General features: G+C 53.0%; 1 protein-coding gene across 3 annotated transcripts in view; it reads right to left on the minus strand.

Moving 5' to 3' along the window:
• Nucleotides 1-25,528, minus strand: part of ZNF407 (zinc finger protein 407) — a 519,604-nt gene that overhangs the window by 78,037 nt on the left and 416,039 nt on the right. Inside the window, exon 9 of one of the 3 annotated variants that reach the window (XM_082417044.1) lies at nt 22,722-25,178. The exons of the other annotated variants lie outside the window; for them this stretch is intronic. Within the exon in view, the coding sequence (XP_082273170.1) occupies nt 23,845-25,178 (1,334 nt within the window). The 3' untranslated portion in view covers nt 22,722-23,844. Of the gene's footprint in view, nt 1-22,721; nt 25,179-25,528 lie in introns of those variants that run through there. 3 annotated transcript variants of the gene reach the window in all.

Here is a 25,528-nt window from a genome sequence, read left to right on the forward strand (position 1 = left end):
AAAAACCTTACACTGAGAAGGGGGCAGACGCCCGGCAGCCCCCCTGCCCACGTGCCCAGGCCCTGTTATAGGAAGGGTCACGTGGTGCCGAGGGCGGAGAGGGTGTCCCCCATCCCCCATGGCCCCGTGCTGCAGAAGCACAGCTCTGGTGGGCACAGCAGCTGAGCGACAGCACCTGTATCCCCCATATTCCTGGGGTGGCAGAGGGATTCCGAGCGGATCTGGCAGCCAGTGTACTTAGGCCACTCCCCACCATCCGTGGCTCTGCACCGAGGAAGAGCTACACTAGGCAGTGCTCGCAGCTGGGCAGTGGCACAAGTTCCCACGCTACCTCCCCCCACGCCCCGTACCCCAGCTTCTGCTCCAGAGCACAGAGGTTCTGCCCAGGGGAGGGTCAGAGCAAGCCCCAAAGGTCGGCAAGTCCCTGCTCCTGCCAACAGGCCCAACTGTATTTGGATCAGACTGTGAAGAAACTCTTGCCAGAGGGCATTGTTGAAAACAATAGCGCAATCAGTTAGCAGTTGGTGAAGGCTGACAGGTGGGTGTGATACCAGTGGAGCCAGCAGTTTAACGGGAAAATCAGGGCAGGAGACGGTCAGAGAGAGCTCTGCTAAAATCAGACCATCCACTGATGCTCAAGAAGGCTGTGTATAAGCCCAAGTAGTGCCCTCTGAGATCCTGGAGAGGAAACTTCTTAGCCATGAGTCCCTGGCTGAGCAGGGGACAGACCTGCAAACCTGTTATCTGTCTCCAGGCCACACACAGATCCAAAGGTAAAGAGTGAAAAACTTAATGGCTCAGGGGCTTAGTCACAACCTCTGACCAATCAGGGGCTGACCCCAAATCTGTGCTGACCAAGGATAACAACTAACAAGCCAGGCTCTAAAATAAAAAATGAAGAAAAAACATGAGCAGGAACATCAGAGGCTGCACAATTCAGGGGAAATAGGTTTCACTGAATTAGTCCAGCCATATTAGTATACAAATAAACAAAGAAACAATGAAAAATGAAGACAACTAGAAATTTCAGAGGCTGGTATCACTACCCAGAGTTGTTACAATCTATTATCTCAAATATCAAGTTTTTAACAAAAAGGTACAAGACACGGGGAAAAAAACCAAGAACGTGTGACTCATACACAATAAAAAATATATAAATAATTTTTTAAAAAGCAAGCAATAGAAATTGCCTGTGAGAGGACCCACATGTTGGACTTCACAGACTTCAAAGCAGCATAATAAATATGTTCAAAGAATTAAAGGAGACCATCTTTAAAGAATGAATGTAAGGTATTATGATAATTATTCACCAAACAGAGAATTTCATGAAGAGATAGAAATTATAGAAAAGAATCAAGTGAAAATTCTGAAGTTGAAAAGTACAAAAGAAGTGAAAATTTCACTAAAATCTATTAACAGCAGATTTGAGCTAGCAGAAGAAAGGGAAAACTTGAAGAGAGATCACTAGACATTAAGCAATCTGAAGAACAGGGGAAATGAGGAAAAACGAACAGGGCCTCAGAGAAATGTGGAACACCATTAAGCTGACCTACTCTGCACATCTAAGAAGACCAATAAATTCCAAGTAGGAAAAATGAAAGGAGATCCACACTCAGACATACATCATAGTCAAACGTTCAAAGACAAAGAGGAAATCTTGAAAGCTGCAAGAGAAAAACCACTCATCATGTACAAGGGAACCCCAGTAATATTAACAACTAACATTAGAAACAGTGGCGGCCAGAGGCGGTGAGATGAAGTATTCAAAGTGAGAAAAGGAAAACTGCCAACCAAGATTCTTACACCCAGCAAAACTATCTTTTACAAGGGAATGTAAAATAAAGACATTCCCAGATAAACAAAAATAGAGCATTTGTTGGGGGTGTGGGTAGGGAGAGATGAACAGGCAGAGCACAGAGGCTTTTAGGCAGTGAAACTAATCTGTATGATACTATAATGACAGATACATGTCATTATACATTTGTGCAAAGCCAAAGGATGAACAACACCAAGAGTGAACACTAAGGTAAACTATGGACTTTGGGTGATTATGATGTGTCAATGTAGGTTCATCCTTGGTTCAAAAAAGAAAAAAAGTACTGTACTGGTGAGTGATGTTGATAATGGGGGAGGCTAGCATGTGTGTGGGCAGGGGTTATACAGGAAAACTCTGTACCTTCCTCTCAAGTTTTCAAACCTAAAACTGCTCTAAAAAAAATCTATAAATTTTTTTAAAAGATTTCAACATTAAAAAAAAGATTGCAATCTTTAAAAAAAAAAAAAGGATAGCTGAGTAGTCAATAAACAAATGAAAAGCTGGTCAGCTTTAGTTTTGAGGTGAATGCAAATTAAAACCACATTGCGATTGTACCACACACCTACCTGAGCGGCTAAAATGAAAAAGACACAACACCAAGTGCTGACAGAGACGCAGAATAGATGTAACCCTCGCCGCTGGTGGAGGAGGAGATCAGTAGGACCACGCCAACTATCCGATCCCAGCTTCCTACTCAACAGAAGCACGTGCACATGCTCACCGAAAGACACGTCCCAGACTGTTCACAGAAGCAGTCTTTGTGTTTGTATTTGGTCTCTAAGTAGAGACCGAACTTAGGGATGCTGTCAGTTATTAATCAAACCCTGGGCGTTTGGTGCCGACTGTCACAGAAGTTACTGAACAGCTTCCGGGACTGTCCCTGGAGAGAGCGGTCTGGCTTCCTGGGCTGTTTATTTCGGATAAGGGAGTTGGCTTCCTGGGCAGGGTGCTGCAGGTGTGGGTCGGAGCTCTACTCTATACGTGGCCTGGCCACTGTCCATTTGCACATGCAGTCTCTCAGACACATCAATATAACATGCGAGCGACGTGCACACACGACATGGATGAGCCTCACAATGTAATACACACCGTCCGCCCTGCATGGTTCCACCACACGAAGCACGGAACAGGCAAGATGGACCCATGGTACTGGGGGCAAGGTGAGTGAGGCCATGGGGACTGTGCTTCATGAGGACAGGAGAGGTCATGTCCTGTTTTTAGGTTACGAAGCTGGACTGAGTCTGTGAAAAGGCATGGAGCTATCCACTTGCCGTGTGTGCACTTTGCTGTGTACAACTGTACTTCAACAAAACGTCAGAAAAAGTCAGTGGGGAGAGAAAGCCATGGAGCTCCAGTGGCAAGGTTCCCAAGATGTTACAAAGGAAATCCATGGGTTGCTTCTTTAATGGAGTATTTTGCTAAACATGGGTGGTGTTTAAAGTGTCCAACTGACCTAGGAGAGTTGTCTTCCCTTGATAGTCAGAACTATCAATAGCAGTGACTATAACTCCAATAGTTTTGGTAATGGCGGGATTTTCATTCCACTGGGGCTGTGTACACAATGAGCAAACAATGGCATGGTGGGCAGAGGCCGGGACAGGAGCCCCCCAGGAAGAGAGAGAAGAGCCCTGGGTGGGTATCCTGGGACGGCTGTGCTTTCGGACGGAATTCTTTGTGAGAGAAACTGGTACCCTCCCAAAGGTCCTCAAGGAGGGGCGGGCAGCACCTGAGCCTGCGTCCACAGAAGTGCTGTTGCACACGGTCCCGCGCCGTGCCACCAGCTTCCCGTACTTGGACGCGCTCCTGTTGCACCTACTGAATCGGAACCGTCCTTCAGGTCCACCTGAAGTGCTCCACCCCTCTGACGTTCCTCACTTTTGAGCTCACGGCCCACGATGTTGACATCCTGTCTTTTCCCACGATGTCTCCCACCTCGGCGATGTTCTCACCCTGACTGAGGACGGGGCCTGGTCCTGGTCCCTCCAGCGTGCCCCCAGGGGCCAGAACAGAAAGCACATTCTGGGCCGGGCAGCGTGACCCCACCTGCTGTGTCTCCAGCGGGACATATAGGGGTTCCCCTTTCCCATGGGGGGGCAGTGGGGAGGCCGCAGGGCCCTCTCAAGACTCCACCAAACCCTCAGGGGAGACCACGGGCCAGGTGCACATACTTCGACCTGGGAGGCGCCTAAGAGCGACTTCTGGCTGATTCAGGGCATGTTTACAGTTGTTGTTGCTGTCGTCTTCAACTTGCTAATAGCATCCCACGGCAACGGGTATAACATAAAATATAATTTTCAAACTTTGTAGAACATCTTCCCTCCAAGGAACGCAACATGTTTCCTATTTATCCTCAAAAGCACCCGTTCACAGAGAAGTAGGGCTGGAGAGCTATCAAAGCACAGAGGAAGCGCCCTGCTGAGAACCGTCTAGAACGGCCAGTACAAAGGCTGGAGGACCGGGTCAGAGCCCGTCAGTGCGGTCCATGTCTTCTGCCCGAGGCTGCCCTGACCTCAAACACTCGAGGTTTGCCTATTTTGGGGGGGGGGGGGGTGGGTGGGTCTTGCTGGCCTGGTCAGGATGAACGTGGCAACAGAATCAGGCCCCCAGCTTCCTTTTGAAAGACCCGCCACTGCTCAGAAGGCCCAGGACACGCCGTCCCTCCCTGGAGACTGACCAAGGGCTGACTTCCCAGCTCTGGGACAGCACTCACTCTACTCCAGGAAGAAGCTGGGGGCAGAACCTTCTGGAAAGAGCCCATCAGATGGGTGATGTCTCAGGAGCTGAGAGGCAGACCCACCAAAGCCAGGAAGCTCACTGGCTCGCTGCTTCTCCCAACACACACGCACTCACACACACTCGTGCACACATACACACTCGTGCACACACATTCACACATGCACACTCATGCACACGCTCACGCATGCACACTCATGCACACACACTTATGCACACAGTCATGCACACACTTACACTCATGCACACACTTACACTCATGCACACACACAGGCACACATGCCCCGAGGCCCCGTGGGGTTGAACTCATCTTGATGCACCTCCTCCACCCTTTTACACCCTTTGGTTCTGAAAGTTGTCCTGTTTAGAATTCGGCATCACTGCCTCCGTTCCTAATACTGGGAGAAGAGGCTGGATTTTATATTTGGCCTCAGTTGCTTTCACTTTACTCTAGAAATATGCTCCCCTGCCCCCAGCCTCCATGGCCAAGCCATGAACATATAAATCTTATCCTTTAAAACAGCAGATCTGAGGACTCACTTTCATCCAGTTCCACGGGGAGCTGTTAAGAAGCGAGAAGGCCCTGGAAGTCGGGTTTGGTGGGCGGCGGGGGGGGGGGGGGGTGGGCGGCTGGGGTGGGAGGAGGCCTGGAGGAGGGAGGGACCTTGAGGGAGAAAAAAACGTGTCCATCAGAAAATAAAGTGATTTAAGCTGAATTACAATTAAAATGACCTTTGCAATCGGTAATAGGCAATCCAAGGCTGGAAGAAGGAGCTGAAATTCAAGACTGAAGTCTGCTTTGTGGCTTGAAAAGTGAGAAATGACGGGTGGGGAGGGAAGAGTGAGATGTGAAAGGGAAGCTGAGCCCGGAGAAGGCATCCTGCAGAAGGTGAGGACGAGTAGCCGAGGGAAAACGACGTTCCCCTCTTGACAATATGAGAATATCAGGGACGTTCTCATATCAAAGACGCTCCTTAAAGGAGAGGAAGGAGGCTGTGCTGAACCTGATGATAATAGAAGTGATTTATGTGCGTGTTGCCGGAAACGTCTGGAACGAACACGCATGTAGGCGCACATGTAGACACAGTGTGATAGGGTCTCCTGGGAGGGAAGCTCAGGGCTTTGTAAACTAGACGTTGCTCTGGCCCAGCTGCCCTGATCTACTCTGGATAAACTTTTCAAGGAAATGCAAATCTTTTCAGCCAAAGTGGCTCCTCTGGAAAAGAATGTATTTCTACCTCTTTCAGTTCATTTTAAAAACAACCGTCATGACTTCCTGCCCTTACATCACTCTGGCAACGCCCAGAATTTTCAACAGGGTTTTAATTCCTTGCTTTGGGGGGGCATGAGGCATTTTCTAAAATCTTTTTGGTAAATTTAAAGAAAAGCTAAAAAACATAACTTTGGACTCAAATTAATCAATGGAAAAGTGCACAAGTCTGTGCTGTAGGATTCGTGTGAGTTCCTTTATCATACGGTAAAGACCATAAGATGTCACAGTGGTGCGACTCTAAGCCAGGATGAAAGGAGAGTTTCCTGCCGCAGCTTCTTTGTTAGAAAGACAGCACCTTCCTAATTCACGTCTCCCAGACTTCCAGTGAAGCAAGACTGGCTGAAGAGTCCAGATGTTAATTTCCAGGTTGCCACGGTAACTCGAGACTGTCCTGGAGGAGACCCCCCCAGTCCACTCTTGGTGGCAGCGTTCACTCACAGCCTGGTGGCCTGGTGGTGACGGTGTGAGCGGCCTGCTCTCAAGGAGATCAGTCAGGGTGGACACACAGCTGACCAGCAACAAGAAGCAAGTTACTTCCTGACACTCAGAGATGAGGGGGCTACTTTCCAGTCAACGGTTAGGAAACACCTCGCAGCAAGAGGGACTGGGGCTGAGACTGAATGGTGAGGAGGGGTTGGCCCTGCTTGAGGGTACCTTCGGAACCTTCCAGCGCATAGGCCTTGAGTAACCTGGGGGTAGGATTGCTCAGTGAGCTTGCTGTTGTGTTTGGCAATCAGACAAAATGCCTCCAGCCAGGAGGTGGGTGTGGACCTCGGGACTTCTAAGCAGGGTGGTGGGGTGGCTTAGAATGTGTCCACAAATTCTTTGACATTCACTCCAAAAGGTGGAGCCAAATTCCCCTCCCCGAGTGGACTTAGTGAGTCACTCCCGCCAAGCAGAATACGGTGGAAGTACCGGTGTGTAGTTGGCGAAGACACTGCACCTTCAGCCTCTCTTGGATCACATGCTCTGGGGAAAGATGCTGCCATGTCATAAGGATGCCCAAATAGCCCATGTGGTGAAGCTGGGCAAGTGCGCCATCTTGGAAGTTGGTATCCCAGCCTCAGTCAAGCCTTCCAGTGACGGCACCCCCTGCCCCCCACTGACCTCAAGCTCATCAGAGACCCTGAGCCAGGACCACCAGCTTAAGCTGCTCCAGAATTCCTGACCCACAACAACTGGGAGAGGATAAATATGTGTTGGGCTAAGCCACTAAATTTGGGGGTAATTTGTTATGCAGCAATAAATAACTGATGCAGATGGGAGGTGACATGGTCCAACTGATTTTTGCAGAAGGCCATCCTGGACTGTAGAAAAGAAACAGTTGAAGCAGAGAGGCTGCTGCAGTGGTTCAGGCAAGAAATGGTGGCTGGAACAAGGTAGGTAGAGAAGAGGGCCATCTGGGATTGCAAGCCTAAGTCACCAGATGAGTGTAGGGAAAAGAGGTCAAGGATGGCTCCTAGCTTTTGGATTGAGCAACTGAGGGAACATGGTTCCATTTACTGGGGTGGGATATGGAAACTTCTGGAAAGAGCAGGTTGCATGTGGATCAACAGTTTTGTTTAGAAGGGGACATGATGATGGGGATGAGGATGATGATGGGGATGGGGATGATGATGGAGATGGGGATGGTGATGGGGATGATGATGGTGATGATGATGGTGATGGGGATGATGATGATGGAGATGACGATGGTGATGGGGATGATGATGATGGGGATGGGCATGATGATGGAGATGGGGCTGGGGATGATGATGATGGTGATGGGGATGACGATGGTGATGGGGATGATGATGATGATGGAGATGATGATGGAGATGGGGATGGTGATGGGGATGATGACGATGGTGATGGGGATGACGATGGTGATGGGGATGATGATGATGATGGAGATGATGATGGTGATGATGATGGTGATGGGGATGGGGATGATGGTGATGGTGATGATGATGATGATGGAGATGAGGATGGTGATGGGGATGATGATGATGGAGATGGGGATGGTGATGGGGATGATGGAGATGGGGATGATGATGATGATGATGGAGATGATGATGGCTCACATTATGGAGTGCTTATTCTTTGCCAGGCACTCTTACAAGTGCTTTACTTGCAACCGTACCAGCATTGTAAGGATGAACGTAGGAAAGAGAAGTTAGAAGACACATCTAAATAAACAAAATCCTATTGAAGCTAATGAATGGTGTCCAGTGCAAAGACTTCAGTATTACCAAAAACATCATTTTCAAACAAACAAAAAACTTCCCCTGCTCCATGGCACCAACTAAAATGCGGATTCCTGGGTCCTTCTAAGGGGAAGTCCCAGAAATCTGTACTTTAACAATCCCCCACCAAGTACTGCTGAGGCTAACGGTCCAAGGCAGTGACTTCCAAACGCAGGCTGGTGACTTACTGGGGTGTCTTGAAATCAACTGAGGGGGTATGACAAGAAATTTTATAAAAATAAAATGGAATAGATTAGAAAACATCAGGGTGCATCACAGCAGTAAGGGTAAGACCTGCTTTGTGAAGCTTTTCTCTCAGCTACATCTACATTCACGTATGTGGGCATGAGGGTGCCCTAAGAAACACATTTTTCTCTGTAGCTCACAGTCAAAAGTTTTGAAACCACTGACCAAGGGGACACACTTTGAGAAAGGTGCCCGAGAGCTGTTCAGCACAATTGGTTTGACACAAAGGCGCTGCAGGAGGGCTGCGGCCACTGGCTGATGGCACCAACAAAGGAGCCGGTGCACGGAAGCCCCTCTGACCCAGAGTCCCCGGTCTGCCTTTGAGCCCACGTGGCTGCACTGTGTCCTCCCTCCTCCCCCGACACGCTCCCTCCCTGCTCTGCGCCGGCCCAGCCGGAAGCAGCTCTTGTCTGTGCGCACGCGCTCTCCACTGAGGAGGCTCTGTGGTCTCCATCCTGAACGAAGCGTGCCTGACTCTCCCGGCCGGCCTTCCGCCGCCCCCCCCCTCCTCCATCTAGCGCATCTCCTCCATCCCTCAGATGGTTCCGCCCACAGCCCTGGCTCTGACTCTCACATCTTTCTTCCTCCATCGAATGGTCCAGCACTGAGTGTTTACACGTAGCGGGCTTCCTGCAGGCACGATGGCTTCAAAAGTCAGATGACGCACACAATCCCCGCCCTGGAGGGACCTGCAGGCTGCCGTGGAGCCATCACCACCCAGGGAGAGAGGGCAGCTTCCCTGCGAAGACAGCGCTGGACCAGCAGGGTGGGAGGGCGCTGCGGGTCGCCAGGCCCCTGGGCAGAGGGAAGGGAGGGACACGGGCAGGTGGTGGATGGAGGTGCCACTCCTCCCAAGGCTTGACGCAGGGACACAGAGAGGAGGCTGGCCACGTGGACACGGTCCAGGGATGTGTGAAGTGCATTAAAGAATTCACATTTTCTAAGGTAGGTAACGGGATCCCGCGTAGGGCTTGGGCAGAGGAGTCAGGTCACCTACATTAAGAAGACTGACTGGCCGTCGTGGAGCCAGTGGGATGGAGCAGGGAGAGAAGAGGTGCTGCCACTGGCTGGGCAGTGACTCCACTGATCAAGGCCAGAGATGGTGACGGCTTCCTTCCACTAAACACTCTCCTTCTCTCCTCAACTAGACTGAGTCAACTCACAGACCCCACGGCGTGACCTCAGCAGTCATCCGAGTGGAAGAGCTCACCTGCCTCACCCGCCTCACCCGCCTCACCCGCCTCACCCCTGGGCTGAACAGGCTCCCACACCCACTCCAGACCACAGGTCTAACAGAGAAGCCGGGCAGCGTGCTCTCTCCAGCAACTCAGTGAGTCCCAGGGTGTCTACTCCTCTCCCACGTGTACCTTTCATTCCACCCGTCTCAAGGCAGTCTCTTCCTGGTCTTCTTTCCTCTGGGTTTACCGTTACGGGTGAGTTCATTCAACTGTTTCCCCTCTGACCTGGTTCCTGAACCTCCTGCCACGGGACAACCTCGTCTACCCCGGCAGGCGCCCTGTGGTCAATCTTGTTCCCAGGAGGGAAGCGGATGCTGGGGCCACGTCTGAGCCCGTGCACTGTGGGTGGGGAGGTGTGTGCACCCCTGCTAATGAGTGAGCTTCTAGCAGTCAGCACCCATGGGGGCGGGGGTCGCAGTGAGGTGCGACCTTTCTTCACGGGTGAACCGCCATCAAGCCGGATGCTCCCCTTCTCCTTCAAGGACCCAGGAAGATCGGAGCCGGAAGGGGCCTTCAGGGCCTTGCCACATGGCACAGGCCATCGCTGAGAGATGGGAAATGCAAACCTCGAGGTCTCACGTGATTTCTTGGTGACTCAGTCGGAGTGACGGTCCATTTGCGCATGTGAAGTTGCTGAATGCAAATGTTAGCATCTACATGTATCTCTATTCAACGTAATCTTATCTGGGGGCTCAGGACAGGACAAGGCCTCAATCCCCTTTGAATTCATAAGGGCACCTGGCCCAGTCTTACTCTTGTGGTAAAAGCTAGGAAACGCGGGGACAGCTGGCTGACTAGTTGGTTGTTAAGGCTGATCGTGGATATGACTCATCGGTGGATAGTTTTTTTTTTTTTTTTTTTTTTTTTTTTTTGTAGTTTAAAAATCTTTTTATTGAGGATTATTATATGCACAGAAAAGTGTACATACAGGTTTATAGCTTGATGAATTTTCACCAACTGAACCCCCTGTGTAATCAGTCAGATAAGAAAGGGCAGTACTAGGACCGCCTTGTCCTCCTTCCCGGCCCAAAACAAAAACACCAAGTATCGGTGGATAGTTTTAAATATTCAGCATTCAGGTCTCATTTCAGACAGACGGAATCCGACTCCTGTGGGCAGAGCCGAGTCTAAGCTCTGTATCTGCTGGTCTGAACGGAAGCGTCCTTTGCTGCCATGCTATCGAGGCTGTGCTACTGGCTCTCGGCATCTGTCCTCTTACGGCAGGTTAATGCCGCGCTCAGGGACGCTTCCTGAACCTCCTCCGAGTCCCAGCCGGTCCACTCTCAGGTGGCGCGTCTGGGTGGCACTAGGATTCTCTCCATCTCTCTCAACTCTTCTCAGCGTTGGGACCCAGGTCTTTGGGGTGGAAATGGGAGGACTGTCCCTGTCACTTACTGCTGTTATCGTGGGGAGGAAATCAAATGCTCAGGTCCATAATAGAAGTCTACGCTCTGGGGACTTAAAGCGTCAAAAATTAATGCCTTTTTCTTTTTCTTCCGAGTTCAGAACCAACTGAGAAGTAAGATGCCAAAGACGAGTCCACTTTATCACTAACACGCTGATTGAAGGGTTGGGCTTTGGATCCAAGGCTGACGAGGGTTACTAACCTGCCCGACGGCCTGCCCCCGGCCCACCCACCCCTCCCAAGCAGTGTAGGCCTTGGACAGCCCGCCCACGTGGGGAAAGTCTGGCCCAGCAGAGCAGACAGTTAGGATAGAAGAGGTTCGAGAAGAAAGTGAATCGCCAGTTCTTCCAAACTTCCCACAGACTTGCTCCACAACACTCTGGCAGAAGGGAGACCAGGATTTTATGCCAGTGCAGGTCCCTTCCCATGAAGCACGATGCCAAGGAAACAGAGCCTCCCACCCATGCCCTGACCCTGCTGGCCCATCAGCAGAGCCGTCGCCCCAACTCCGCCAGGTCCACCAGCTGCTGGAAGCTGCCGGAAGCACAGCGCATCTAGAGAAGGAGACTATGACCCGAAAGGCCACACACCTGATACAACATGTTTCTGCGGATCCAGAACCCGAACCAGAGTCCTGGGGAGTCCCAAAGGTCAACAGCACGGCCACCGGCTACTGAACAAAATTCAGAGATGGGCCACACACGAAGCCAGTTTACACTCAGCCCTGGTTTTCTTTGGGTTGGAAGAGCCATCCACCCTCAACTGCCAAGAACAAGCAACAGTAACAACACTGCCAGAAGCCAAAACGTTCGGAAGACTTAAGACCGAGCCTGACACCATTTTGCTCCCTGAGTGCTGCTGACCAACATTAGGACACTGATGAAATATTCCATTCCACATAGCTCTCCCCTCCTGAGAATCATTCATTCCTTTCTTGGTTACAGCACATATATATTTTCCATCTTCCCCCTTTTCTACACCCTCTAATTGAGTTGTGTAAATAGACTCAAGATGGCAGAGTATGTCAGTAAAACCATTTGAGATGTGAAGAGTCTACTGGTGGCTTCTGGCCGTTTCTGACTATTTAAATATATATTCTAAAAGTTATTTGGTGTGCAATAGTATGTAATTTAGTCTCTTGCTCAGATAACTAGACATGGCCAAGATGATTATTATACGGTTAATTGGTAGGAATTATCATCAGTCCATTTGAAGCAACAGACTCAATTGCTTTCCAACAGCCAAGGGGGGTGGGAGGGCAGGATTTCCAACATGTACACCAGAAACTGGGGAAATGAAATGCTTTCATCCCACAGACTGTGGACCGAAAAACTCTCTTCGTGTGGACATCCTGCTCCATGGCCGGTGATCTGGCGATTTCCCGATGCCGTCAGGCCTCGCTGGGCTCATCCCACAGGGCAGCGGGGCAGACAGGCGTGGCATGGGACCAGCTCACCAGCCAGGCACGTCAAGTCAAATGGGAATCAGTTCAGTTTGCTTGGCTTCTTGGATGGAGGAAGTGTCATTTTTTCTTTTTTTAACGCAGAACTCTTCCCTTCCTACATCATCATTAAATGTATTTACTTATTATTTTTTTAATATTCAGATAACTACAGCTCTTCAAATACTAAAGGAAGCAGCAGCCCTGAAGCAGGAAGTGCCAGGTTTAAGCCGCAGGGCCCGGAGGCTGGGCCCTCCATCCTGAGCACCTCTGCACCCACAGTGTGAGGTCAGCCCCGGGGTTCTGCAGTGAGGGGTCAGAGGCGTGTGCAGCGCAAGAGGCGGCTTTCACTGCTTCTCCAAGTTTTCCTCAAGCGACGGCAGTGGCTGCCCTGTGACCCCGAGCTCAGCCCTCTCCACCCAAACAGCCAGCTCAAAACAGCCCAACGAAGCGCTGCTGCCTCCTCCTCAGGCCCGTCCCCGTTTCTCCAGGGCTTATCTTGAGGAGGGAGCCAGTAACTGTGCTAGTCTGCCGTCTGGGCGAGAGGTCTGTTGCGGTCTGTTGACAGTCAAACTGATGTGTAGACTGGAGACACCGTCTGTTAACTTCCCGTTAGGACAGAGGATGTCGTACTCTCATCTTAAACACCTCCTTCCCTCTATCCTCCAGCTTAATTATAGTACCATTTTTATTAAACTCATCTTCAGTATCAGCATTATGACTATGTAAATATCATTCGTTGATGAACCAGGTGATTTGATTTTCTTTCTTATACACTTGTTTAGTTTTTACTGGCATTAATATTACCTCATCGTTTTTACCAGTTTAGATTTTTTAATATGCTGTCACTCATTCTTTCCAAACTATCCAAACTTTCTTAACATATTTTCCATACAAATGAATATACCAAGTCATCCATCACTCCTTTTTTTCTTAGAGCCCTCCTTTTATCTGCTCTAATAAGAATCCTGGAAATTCCCTCTGTTGCTCCTAGCTTGATCTTCTGTCCCTGAATCTCAAGACGAGTCTGCCTTCTGCAAGAGCATATGTTTCAGCAGCTTCATGCAAAAAGGCACACGGGAGGCAAACCTTTGGAGAGATTACACATCTGACATGTCTTTATTGTACCATTATACTTGATTGATAGTTCAGCTGGATATAGAATTCTTCTTGGATAATAAAATTTTCCCTAAAGAGTTTGAAGATATCCCTTTTTTGATTTCTAGTATTCAGGATTGTTTTTAGAAGTCTGATGACATTTTGACTTCCTTTGTGTGATCTTTCATTTTTTTCTGACAGCTTTCAGTATTGCTTATTCTGGGCTTCTGAAATTCCATGTTGATATGCCCAGTATGGTCCTCTTCATTCATTTTGCTAAGCACTTAATGGGTCTTTCAAGCTGAAAGCTCGTATCCCTCAGTCTGGTAAATTTTCTTGGATTAATTCTTTGATAATTTCTTTCTTTTCGTTTCCCCCATTTTCTCTTTCTAGAATTTCTCTTTGTTTCAGATACCCCCGTCTTGATATTTTAATTTTCTGATTTGTTGGATCGTCTATATATTCAATTTCTTTGTCTTTTGGTCTCACTTTCTGAGAGCTTTCCTGATGTTACCTTCCAACCTTTTGATGAATCTTTTAAAATGGCATCTACTTTGCTTTTAATTTCCTGGAGTTCTTTCTTGTTCTCTTATTGTTACTTTTTAAAAATACAGACATTTGTTATTATTTCATGGAAACATGCATTCCCTTATTATCAAATTGCAGCTTTGGAAGTCTCCTTTAAATATGTTTCTGCTGAATTTCTTTCTTTTCCCCCTTCTTATTTTTTTTTCTTTTTTATTCATGTTGCTCCTTGGCCTTTCGCCGATATTTGAGTGTGGCACGAAGGCTGCAGAGTGATCTGACAGTGGTTGGTTTTTTCACTGGGAAATCCTTCAACATCTATCCATGGGGGTCTTCTCTCTGGGGTGATTCTGTTTCTCCAGAAAAGAATCCTCTGGTCGTCTAGCAGGGGTCACTTATTTGGTTTCCACTGCACCGGAGCCCAGCAGGGGCGAGACTGGGGAGGTGGTTCTCATTATACAGAATGTCCCCTGATCCCACTTCTCGCATGGCACCCCCCAGTCCCTGCTGTGTGCCCAGCTCCAGAGCTTTCCCGGTTGGATTCCTCTGGGAGAAAAGCTTCCAGTTGACCCCTGGATTAGGGAGTGGGGGAGGGGTGCTGCTTGGCTGTGGAGGTCAGGCCACATCACCTGCAGCGTGGATGCCCGAGCGTCTCCTGATTCTGGAACACAAGCGGCCCCCTGCCGACTAGGACCCCTGCCTGCTGGCGCCGAGGATCTGCTTCCTGCATTTCCCTCCGTTAGCTCCACCCTCCCACCCGCACCTTCCTCAAGCCCATCTCCACCTCTGCTCCTGCCCACCGCTCTTACTCCCTGCGTCTTTGTAGGATCTCACCTTTCTGTTCCTCGGCTCTCGCTTGCGGGTCTGGGGCAGGGGACACACGCGGGTCTGTGTTCAGTCCTCGTGCCCAGCTGAGACCAAGAAGTCCAGGCTGTCAGTCCCCTCACGGAGTCCGCGTGCACTGGGACCCCTGCCAATGACCCCTGCTCGGCTGCCTGGCGGTGGGGAGGCGAGGGAAGACCACAGGCCACCAGCCCCGGCTCCTCTCCTGACCGCGAACGCTCAGCACGACGGAACTCAGCTCCTGGCTCAGCACCTGCTGAGGGTCAAAGGGCGGCGAGAGCGGAAGGGGAGGCGCTGGACCTGGGGGTGCTGGGGGGGCAGTCACCAGAGTGGGTGCCCACGATCCAGTGGGTACAGAAAGAAAACACCAGAATGTCTACTGATACGTGTTTTTATTAAAAAATCAGAGAGAACCCGTGGACGGGGACGTCGCCTCACTGGGGCAGCTTGTCACCTGCGGTCACAGGTTCTGAGGGCAGAGCCAGGCCCACAAAGCAGAGGGCACAGTGCCTCATGCTGCAGCTCACCCGTGCCCGGCCCGGTGGCCTCCAGATCAGGGGTCGTGGTCTTCACCAAGCTAAGCCTCACAAACTGTACTGCAGACCAGGGGCTGGAGACGGCCCCAGTGACGCGGGCCCCGGGGCTGAGCCCACCCTCTTCCTCCTCGCGCTGCGAGCTCCGTGTCAGCCGACACCACTGTAGCTCGAGGTCTGGCCAACTTATCGAGTATCCGTTGACACCCACTTTTTGAAAAGGGGAATTTTGCCCTAATATGTAATGATAGTATATAGCCTTTTCCGTCAGCCAAGCAATAAAACACAGTTTACCTTCATTCCTTGCACGGCTCTATTTTCATGTTTGTGCAGTTACACTACTGGTGCATAACATATATAGATAATGTGTATACTTGCACACGTCGGGAGTGAACAGCTTGAGGAACACAGCCCGACGCCCCGGGCCTCTGCCCGCGCCTGCCCGCGAGGCTGCCCCTCCGAGGGGTGCTGGCGCCTGGGGAGCCCCCCTCCCACGGGTCCCACACGCTGGGGTGTGGTGTAGGGCTGGCTGTGCCTCCGAAGGAGCGGGGGCCCAGCTTTCTGTGCAGAAAAATGAAGAAGGGAGCAGGGGGCAGGACGGGGCACAACGGCCACCCACAGGCCACGCGGTGACCCCAGAACTGCTCCTGGGCCGTTGCTGCATCTTCCTAGGGACCCCTTGGGACGACTCCTCCATCAGAACCCAAGACCCCCAAGCGTGCTGTTCCCCTTTCAAAGGCACAGCTGCTGAGCCTGAAAACCGATGACGACCTTTGCAAAGATGGTTTGCGCAGAACCCAGCCTTCAAGGCGCATGTGGGTTGGGGGCGCCTCCTCCCAGCGGGAGTCCTGCCCTCGACGGGGTCCTCAGGGGAGGGGCCGGGGAGAGGAGGCCGTTTCAGGAGAGACGCTGGTGTCTGCGCCGCCTCTCCAGCTGCCCTCCCCAGGCCTGAGCCTGGAGAGCCCTCACCCCCACCCCGGGGGCCCGTGCCTCCGGCCGGACCGGCTCCGCCTTCATCTCCCTCGGGGGAGTCCCCACCACGGCATCCCGGGGCTGGCCTTCCTCTGGGATTGAGGGGCCCAGGGTGGGCTCAGGGCCTGGAAAACCCGAATCACATTCATGAGAGGAAAACACAGAAACACGCATCAGTGAGCTGATTCCAGCTCTCGCAGGTGGAGAAGTAAATGGAGGAGAGAAACATCCAGGGAAAGCCGAGACGAACCAGCACTCCCCCGACGCCTGTCCCTTCAGAGGAAACCTGCCCGGATCAGCGCCTGGATCACACAGCACCTGAGAGCCGCTCGCTGCCGCCGCGTGCCAAGGGGGACACCAGTACACTGACCTCAGGGACCAGGACACAGGGTTGTGCCTCTCGTCAGCATCCTGGATGCAGGGCAGGGAACCCTCGAAGACCTGCTGCCCAGGAGCTGCTCAGGGAAGAAGCAGCAAGTCACCGTCCGCCTTCAGATGGTGGGGCGGGAACCAGGGCTTCTGCTGCCTGCTCCCCGTCTACCAGACTCTGGGCGGGGCGAGGGAGTCCTCTCTGCGAGGAGCCCGCTGCCAGGGGCCTGGATGTGTGCAGGTGCACAAGGCAGGGAAGGCCAGGGAACGTTCCAGAGGAACGGGAAAGCGCGGCCGGAAGAGGGAGAGGAGAGGCTGGCCCAAGGGCGGTAGGGGGGTGTCGAGGGGTCCAACCCCAGGTCTCCTGTCCCCTCGGAGGACTCAGGCCACCCTGTGAACACACGCACCCAGCAGGCCGGCGAGCTGGGCGCAGGCCTTCTTGCTGGAGGCAAGGCTACACCAAGGTCCACGCCAAGGGCCTGGCGGGCAGAGAGCGGCAGGGAGCACGTCGACTCAGGGCAGGGTCGCCCTCCCAGCCACGGCAGCGCCCTCTGCTGGCGGTCTGAGCGGGGCTGTCCCGGCTCCGCAGGGCTCCGGCAGCCTCCCTGGCCTCCAGTCACTAGACGCCAGCAGCACCCCGTACCCCTAGTTGTGACACCACCCACACTGGAGCTGTCCCACTTAGGACTGCACTGTGGAGCCCCTCGGGTCCCTGGCAAAGGGACAGCCCGTGTCCCGCCCCATCTGGACGCATCCGCGGCTGTGAGCATAAGCCTTCCTCCTTAGACCATGAAAAGTGACTGGAAATTCAGTGCCAGGGGTTGCTGGATACCTGTTGCTCCTTCCAAGGGATCCCCCAAGACTTCTCCCCCTCAGACCTGCTCCATAAAGACGTGTGGTTGGATCTAAGCCACTATCGAAGCTTCCCGATTTCGGAGGTACTGAGGTGTGAGCGTGTGCCTTTCTGGAATCAGCGAGACCTAGTATTATTTCCCTCCTCTTGGTGCTTCTCTCTGGTCTCTGATGGACCAGCTTCATCTCCGGCCGCACCAGGGATGCAGCTGTGTGTAAGAGCAGGGTCACGGTCGGGGCTGCACGTCCTGCCGCCGCAAAGATCCCCCTCCAGGAAAGGAAAAGTCATGATCATTCAAGACCACCAAGAACACCAGGATTTCTTCTCCCAGCGTCAAGGAAGGAATAATGGGTGGAATAAATAGCACTGGCCCAGGACCTCAGGGCTAGCAAGAAATGTGGATAAGCGCACAGAATTCTAATTTTAAAAGAACAGAGCACAGTTAGGCCACAGGCACGGACTGTTATGCTTCCCTTAAGATTACGGTAATCATGAACCAAGAGGAAATCTTCTGCCATCTACTCCCGTTGACAAAAAGCTCAAAAGTCACCTTGACATGTATGACAAGACCATGCATGAACTCAACTCAGTATTTGTCATGAGGTTTGGCCTCAGGACGTTCCTCATCAAGAAATCCCAGCAAAAGGTGGAAATAAGTAGAGAAATGTGTGTTGAGCCACTGGACCAATAAGAATTCTGTTCACACTGCATCTACTGCTCAACTTGCGCCGAAGATTTTTGTTATTTGAGAAAATTATGACTAAAAAAAACAGAAAGGAAGGCGAATTAGAAAATGAGGAAAACTGCACAATAGAGAACTCGTGTATTTACCCACTCACTCATGATGACCAGCTGAGGGCCCACGGTGTCCCAGGCTGCGCTCGTAGCTGAGGGCAAAGGTGACCTGCCCTTGAACTGACACTGTTGGGGAAGCAGAGACAAAGGATAAGCCACCTGAGCTCCGTGAAGGGCACAGGGCAGGGCGCAGGTGGACAGCCCCCACTTCCCACCTGCCCAGAAGTCACATCCTCGGGGACGGGGTGCGCTCCAGTTAACATCTCTTGTGTCGTGGCCAGAGCCCAGCCTCGCCTCTCGGGCCCTTCTTCTCCATGAGGGCGAGAAACCGGCTTGCAGGATGCCTTTGACTGCACCACCGTTAGCAGGAAAGTGCCTCGCTGTAAAGCCAGGCTCCCTAACAGGCCACATCGGGCAGCTCTGACGCAGGGGCAGAGGTGGAAGGTGGACCCAGCCAGGCGGCTGCATTTCTTTTCGGGCTCTGGCCCCATCTTCAGATGGGTCAGGGCGGCTCTGAAGGTCTGCTGAGGCTTTGGGGAGCAGCAGGGCCAGAGGACAAAGGCCATCCTGCTAAGGGGACCCCCTCCCAGCCACCACTGCCCTGACCGCTTCCCACGCCTGGAGGAGCTGGCAGCCCCAGATAAGCCTGAGTAAAGCTCCTCATCTCTAAACACGAACCCAGTTTGGAAATTAAAACACAAACATTTACTCCGTGTTGCTTTTATCCCTCTACTTACAAAGTTATTTGAAGAGTAACGCGCGCCATTCTGGAGCGAACTGGAAATGCAATGGCACTGTGGGCTGTTCCATGGGCTCCTGTTTATCCCGGTGATAAGTTACCTTCTCATGATGCTGAAAGTCAGGTTGAAATTAGGTCATTTTAAAAGAATTTATTAAAAGGTACTGAAAACGCAGAGCCATGGAGTAAGTAAAAGATTCCTTGACTGAGAGATTTATAATGGATTTACTTAATTCTCCTAATGGGCCTTTGTGACCATGTGATTGAACAGGTGGTTCTGTCCGTCTCCTGGCCGGGCTTGAGCTGTCCCACACCCTCCGCGTCCAACTGCGCTGGAGAAACCAGAACCCTGGGCTGAGCTGGAGGCACCAGGTTCTCTATCTCATGCTTATTTCTCGAGACGAAGCTTCCTCACCAGGCCTCCGCTTCACTGATTTTACAGACCAGAATCCAAGAAGGCAACAGTGATAAGTGACTTCCCCTTATTTCCATAACGTTGTGCACTTGTCGCTTTGCTGGCACGCAGACGGGCGCAGGTGCCAACAGCTCTGGTCCCCATTCTAGAATCCTGCACGCGAATTCTTCAAGTACCTGCCCCCACGAAGACCATGCGAGTCCCTCCTGGTGACACAAGTTGGTCTTATACTGAGTTCTCTGTTCCTAATTTCCATCTTCCTTGTATTAGAAAATGTTCGGGGTTTTCTCCCAACTTGTTGGCCGGAAATGGGGCCCCTGCGGAAGCGCAGTTCAAGTGCAGGCCTGGAGCGAGGCCGGGTCCCGGGTTCACTGACCGCGAGCCACCTGGGCCGCCCGCTGCCGCCTCACCTTCGCTCCCTCCTCCCGGGTCGCCACAATATTTATTTCACGGGGCTACTTTTCATGGCGACAAACTATTACCCCACGGTTGAAAGCCTGACCTCCAATTATGAAAACTGCCAAGGGGACCACCAAAAGGAGACCACCGCGCGCTCCCCTCTGCGTGAAAACGCCCGGCGCCGGTCCTTCCGCGGGCTCCCGGGCGCATGCGGTCACCGCCCCGGGGCGAGGGCGCAGGGCGCCTGCGCACTGGCCACACTCGGACCGCGCGCAGCCGCCGCCGCTGCCGGCCCGGCCCGGCCCTGCGTTATGTCTCCAATTGGAAAGCGGCGCCAGGTTTTCCCGTCAGCCGCTGCCGCGTCTCCAAATGGCTTTTCAGTGTCAGGCCTATCAGGAAATTAACTCATCACGCAGTGACAGCTGCTAATTTTTTCCCCTTACATGTCAGATGGATCGCCCGCTGAAGCTAATAATGAATCACCAAACCCTGATTAGAAGGTGCTTCCGAAACGTATAACTGCCATCTGAGCGAACTTTTTTCTTCATGTAAAATGATATCACCCTAGAGGAGCAGAAAACGGATTGTATTCTTCAGCAAGATGGAATAGGAGGCGGTTGCTTAAGTGCGCTGTGCGCTCTCTTAAATGATGGGCTAATATTAAACAGTAAAAGGAGTGAGAACTTAACAGCTCTTTTTGTAGTTTGCTCAACGAAGGGCCTTTCTTCTTTCCTAATTTTCTTCCTAGAACCTACTCTGGGTTAGGAGTCTAAGCTGGTACTTCAGTTCCTTCCTTATGCCATTGTTCCATGTTCGGGATAACAAAAGATTTGATAGAACCGAGAGATACAAATGCTGCCCGTTGGTCACAGGATTTCCTAGACGCGGTGCTACTAGGCAGCGGGGCCCTTGCTGCTCAGAGGGGTGGTGGGTCCGAGCGGCGCAGGTGAGCGTGGCCAGGGCCAGGCCTGGACCTCCGCGGGGTCTTCTGCATGACCTGTTAGGTGACTGAGCAAAGATCCACTGAGGCTCCTCTGGGCTGTCTTCTAGGACTTGGGGTCCACGTGTCTGCGTTGAGTTGATAAATGAATGGAACTTTCAGTGCTAGGCTGACAGCATCTTATCACATTTACTGGGTTCTTCAAAGCAAATCAAGAAGCAAGAGGAGTGTTCTTTGCCTCTCTCAGGTGATGTGGGTCTGTCTGCTTGGGCGCTGTGTGGGGTAGGACTTGACTTGGAGAATCCTCCCCCGCTCGGCTCCAACTGTTCAGTGAGGCCAGAGGCAGCCGGAAGGATGCCTGTCTGAGCCACGCACTTCCTTTGTGACCTTATGCGGCTAGAACTTTCTTTGTACGGAGACGGCGCTGCGGCAACTCTCCACCATGCACGCAGCATTGCCCACGTCCGTAGGCTGATTCATTTGGGCAGGGAGTCCCGGCTTGCTCACCACGGGTCCTGGAGGCGCAATCGTTTAATTGGCTGTAGTTTAATAAAAAGGTGTTCCTTCTGGATTACAGTCTCCAAGTAAATATTTCTGTTGCTTTGCTTTTTACTTCTTTAAGGTTCTACTGTCTTCTCCAGCCCAACCTCCAGGAAGGCTAAGGCTCGCCGCGTGTCCCTTGCAGACGAGTGAGCTGCGGGGAGAGCGCCCGCACCGCCCTCGGCTGCGCCTCATTATTCCGAGGCCCACGCTTGTGTATGTGCTTCTTCAACCCCCTCACATTCCAGCAGCTGTGTAGGGAGAGAGAAAGGGGAGCCCACGTTAACCCGGCTCTACACGTAATTACAGGACACAAGAGCTTAGTGAATCCTCTGCAGTCCTTCGGAGCCTTGAAACACCTTGGGCCCAATTTTTTTATGCAAAGGCCTGCTCTTTTCATTGTGCATACAACGTGATTGCTGGTTTGACACTGCAGGCTACACTGGTTTCATGAAGGATTAAATGCCACCCGAGACATATTTATCCTAAATAAATCACAAACGGTAAACTGCAGCATGTCAGTGTCAACACCCAGGACTGCGGCAGAAAGGTTAGCCGTACAGCACTCAGCGCGTTTAGGGATTAGCATCCAAGCCGAGGGCCGCAGGCTACAGCTAAGGGAGGAATGATCAAGAAGAAATATTCTCACTGCAAAACATCCCCCCCCAATTTTTTTTTTTTTAAAACGTGTATGAGAAGCTTGGCGAGGGGCATCACTTCGTAAAGGTCACCTTCATCCCGACAACACACGGGAGTTGCTGCTGTCACTGTTTGCCTAAGACGGTGTTGAAGAGGAGCGGAAATGCCCTGCCGTTTTTAAGCATCAGGAGCAAGTCATACCCAGCTAATTCTGAATCACAGCGTCAGACTTGAAATTTTACCTTTTATTTTGTCGGAGGGGCAGCTGTATCAAGGGAGGTGCCCTCGGATGGGCGGGACTCAGGGCTCTGAGGACGAGGTCAGGGGAGGGGTGGCCGGCTCAGCAACCCAGCCACGCTCGTTTCCAAGCTCACCTCTCAGGGAAGGTGTAAACGGGACTTCCATTTAGACCAAAACGGTACCATTTTCTCTTCCTTCTCCCTTCTGATCTTCTCAATTTTTAGATACTAACCATGATAGACTACGTTACTGTCACCAGAATCTAACTGGGCCACGTGCCAAACATTGAGAAAACGGCACCGGGCTGCAGAGGTGGCCGGCGGAACCCAGCACACTTGACGTGGGCAGATGGGGAAGGGAAATGAGTGTCAGACGCAGGCCAGTTCTTTTCAGTTTTTACAGCTGCCCATTGATTGGTTGGCTGCTGGAAAGAAAATGTCATCATTATCTTTTAATGCTATGATTTTATTTCAAAGAAAAGAGAAACAGAACAAAAACAACCTTTGCATTTGGGGGAGGGGATGATTTTACAATTTTGGAAAAGGAAAAGGAGCAGTCGTATCAAGACACGAGTCACCCGGCCATGAACTCGCATCCACAGTTGCGATGATCCCACAGCGAAGCACAGACAGTCCAGCCGGGGCCGAGGCTGTGGGGCACGGCTCTCCATCACTGATGTTTGATGTCAGCTCTTTCACGGGGACAGAAACCGCAGAGAAATCCTGCGAATATGGTATCAATGCTAAGAAACATTTGTTATAAAAGCAAAAATATTGATACAAACAATATTTTCCAGAGTGCACATTTCATATACTTTATTGTATGAAACTAAGTCAAAATTAGAAGCATTGGGTTTTCTTAACCAAGGTTTATTTTAACTGAATATAAATGCCAAGGCTTTTCTTAACCGTAGGCTTAAGAAGGAATCTTTTAAGCAGAAGCAACCAGGGCGATGACCACACCTAGATGTCTGAAGGGAGGAAATCCATACATGATATGAACAGGCTGCCTTTGGTTTGGGGACGCTGCGGTCCTAAAATTTCCAGAAAAATGAAGAGCAGCCGACCGCTTCGACACGGCAATACGTGTAGCTGCGATTTTTAACCAAACGTGTAATAAAATGTTAAAACAGCGACATGCTGGACTGCAAGGGCAGCCGAGTCTCAAGCCATGAGACACACTGTTGTCACTCTGCCACTGCTGGGGCACAGTCCTTCCACAGCTGAAACGGGAAAACATTTGTGAGGGGAACGAAAGAGAAAAACACTTAGCTGCTCGTCAGCACAGCAGACAGAACCGAGGGAAGAGCATCGACAGAAAAACCGAACAGTAGGCAGACCTGCCTCCGGCGGCCCCGCCCCACACGCGCCGGGCTCCCGCCCTGCGCGTCCTCGTGCCCCGTGCGCGCGGTCGGCAGGGACATCGCCCGGCCCAGAGCCTGTGCGCGCTCCCCGGCAGCCACAGTCACTGTCGCGAAGGCTTTGCAAACGGAGCGCAGGGAGCACGCGCCTTGGGTGCTGGTCGCTCCGCGCCTACCCTGCGCCTGGGGTGGGGCGAGGCTCCGGGCTCAGGCCTCGTGGAGTTCGCTGCTCTCTCTTTGGCTCTGGATGACCGCGGCCGCCGGGGAGCCCTCCTGGGTGTATATGACCATGCTCGTCAGCTGTTCCGTTTCGCCGGGGACCACGGCCTCGGCGCTGAGCGCGGCCCCGGCCTGCAGGATCTCCTGAGAGCCGGCCGTCTCTATCACGGTGTGCGAGTACACGCCCGTCTCGTCCTGCGCCCCCGGGGGCAGTTCTGTCACGATGTAATGAGTCGCCCCCTCGGGAAAGCCGCCGCCAGACTCCTGGACCATGGCCTGGACCAGCTCCTCGGTCACGATGATCTGCGAGATCTCGCCGTCCGACTCGGCCAGGTCCACGCGCTGGCCGTGGGCCTGGGCCTCCTGCATGATGATCTGGGAGCCCTCCCGGGCCAGCATGTGCACGGTGCCCTCCTCGTTCACGATGACCTGCGTGACACCGTCCTTCATGAACTGGCCGGCCGCGGCCGGGTCGCAGACTGTGAACTGCAGCACGCCCTGCACCACCTTCCTGAAGGCCAGCTGGGCGCGCTCCTGCGACGCGATCAGGGCCGCAGGCCGGACCGCCCGGCTCAGCGCCCCCGCGGGCTCCAGGGCGGTGCCGCCGTCCTGCACGTCGTGGCACACGTGGATCTCGCGGGCCTCGGCCGGAGCTGCGGCGGGGTCCGCCGCCTGCCCTGGCAGCGGGACCAGCACGTCTCTGGGGCCGGCTGTGCCCTTCTCCTCGGCCGCGGCCCGGCCCTCCGCCCCTCCCAGCTCGGTGACCGCGCACAGCAGGGCGTCCAAGGCCGAGGCCGTGTCCGGCGGGGGGATGCCGGCCTCGGCCAGGTCTAGAATCCCCTGCTTGGTCACCTGCTGAATCGCGGCCCCGCTGGGGCTGAGGGGCGCGTCCATGCCGTGGCCTTCCATCGGGGCCCCCACGACCACCACCTGCGTGGCTCCGTCTGCCAGCTGCTCCGGCACCCCCGGCCCGGGCGCCACGCCACCCACGTGCGCCCCGCTCTGCCCCGCGGCGATGACCTGCCCGTCCTCCGTGATGTGCACCACCCGGGCCACCTGGCCGGCCAGCGCCAGCGTCTGCAGCGTGGCCGCGGCCGTCTCCTCCACGGAGGCGTCCAGGGCGAAGTCCCCGTCGTAGCCCTGGATGATGATGACCTGCTGCACCGGCTCGGGCGGCGCCGCCGGCCGCCTGCTGCCCCGCAGGGGCCTGTCCTTGGCCGGAGACTCGTCCGCCAGCGCGGCCGCCGTGAAGGGGCTGTCCGTCTCCACGAACGTGGCCCCCTGGCCCTTCAGACGGCATTCGTAGGACTTGGACACAATGCCTAGGGGAGACAGGGACCAGTTAGAGCCCAGAAGAATGACTTTCAGGCTTAAAAGTAAGACAGTTCTTCCGTAGACGCTTTAGCACCTCCGCTGCTCAGGGCAGCCGGCTCCCAGCCTCAGGGCCTCGGGCCGGCGCCGGGCACTCGGGGGACCCTGACACGGTGCTCCCGGCTAGGAGTGGACACAGGGCACGCCTGCGATGTGAGTGCGCGATGCCCACAGCCCTGGTCTACCGTCCTGATACAGTCTCAGCGGCCTCCCTTCGCTTGTCAGCTCCTGGGGAAGGCATACGGGCGAGCCCTCTCCATTACGGCCGTTTCTAACAAGACACTCAGTCGGTGGTGGTGAG

Source organism: Balaenoptera physalus, assembly GCF_965194825.1.
Source record: "Balaenoptera physalus genome assembly, chromosome: 12".
Taxonomy (NCBI): domain Eukaryota; kingdom Metazoa; phylum Chordata; class Mammalia; order Artiodactyla; family Balaenopteridae; genus Balaenoptera; species Balaenoptera physalus.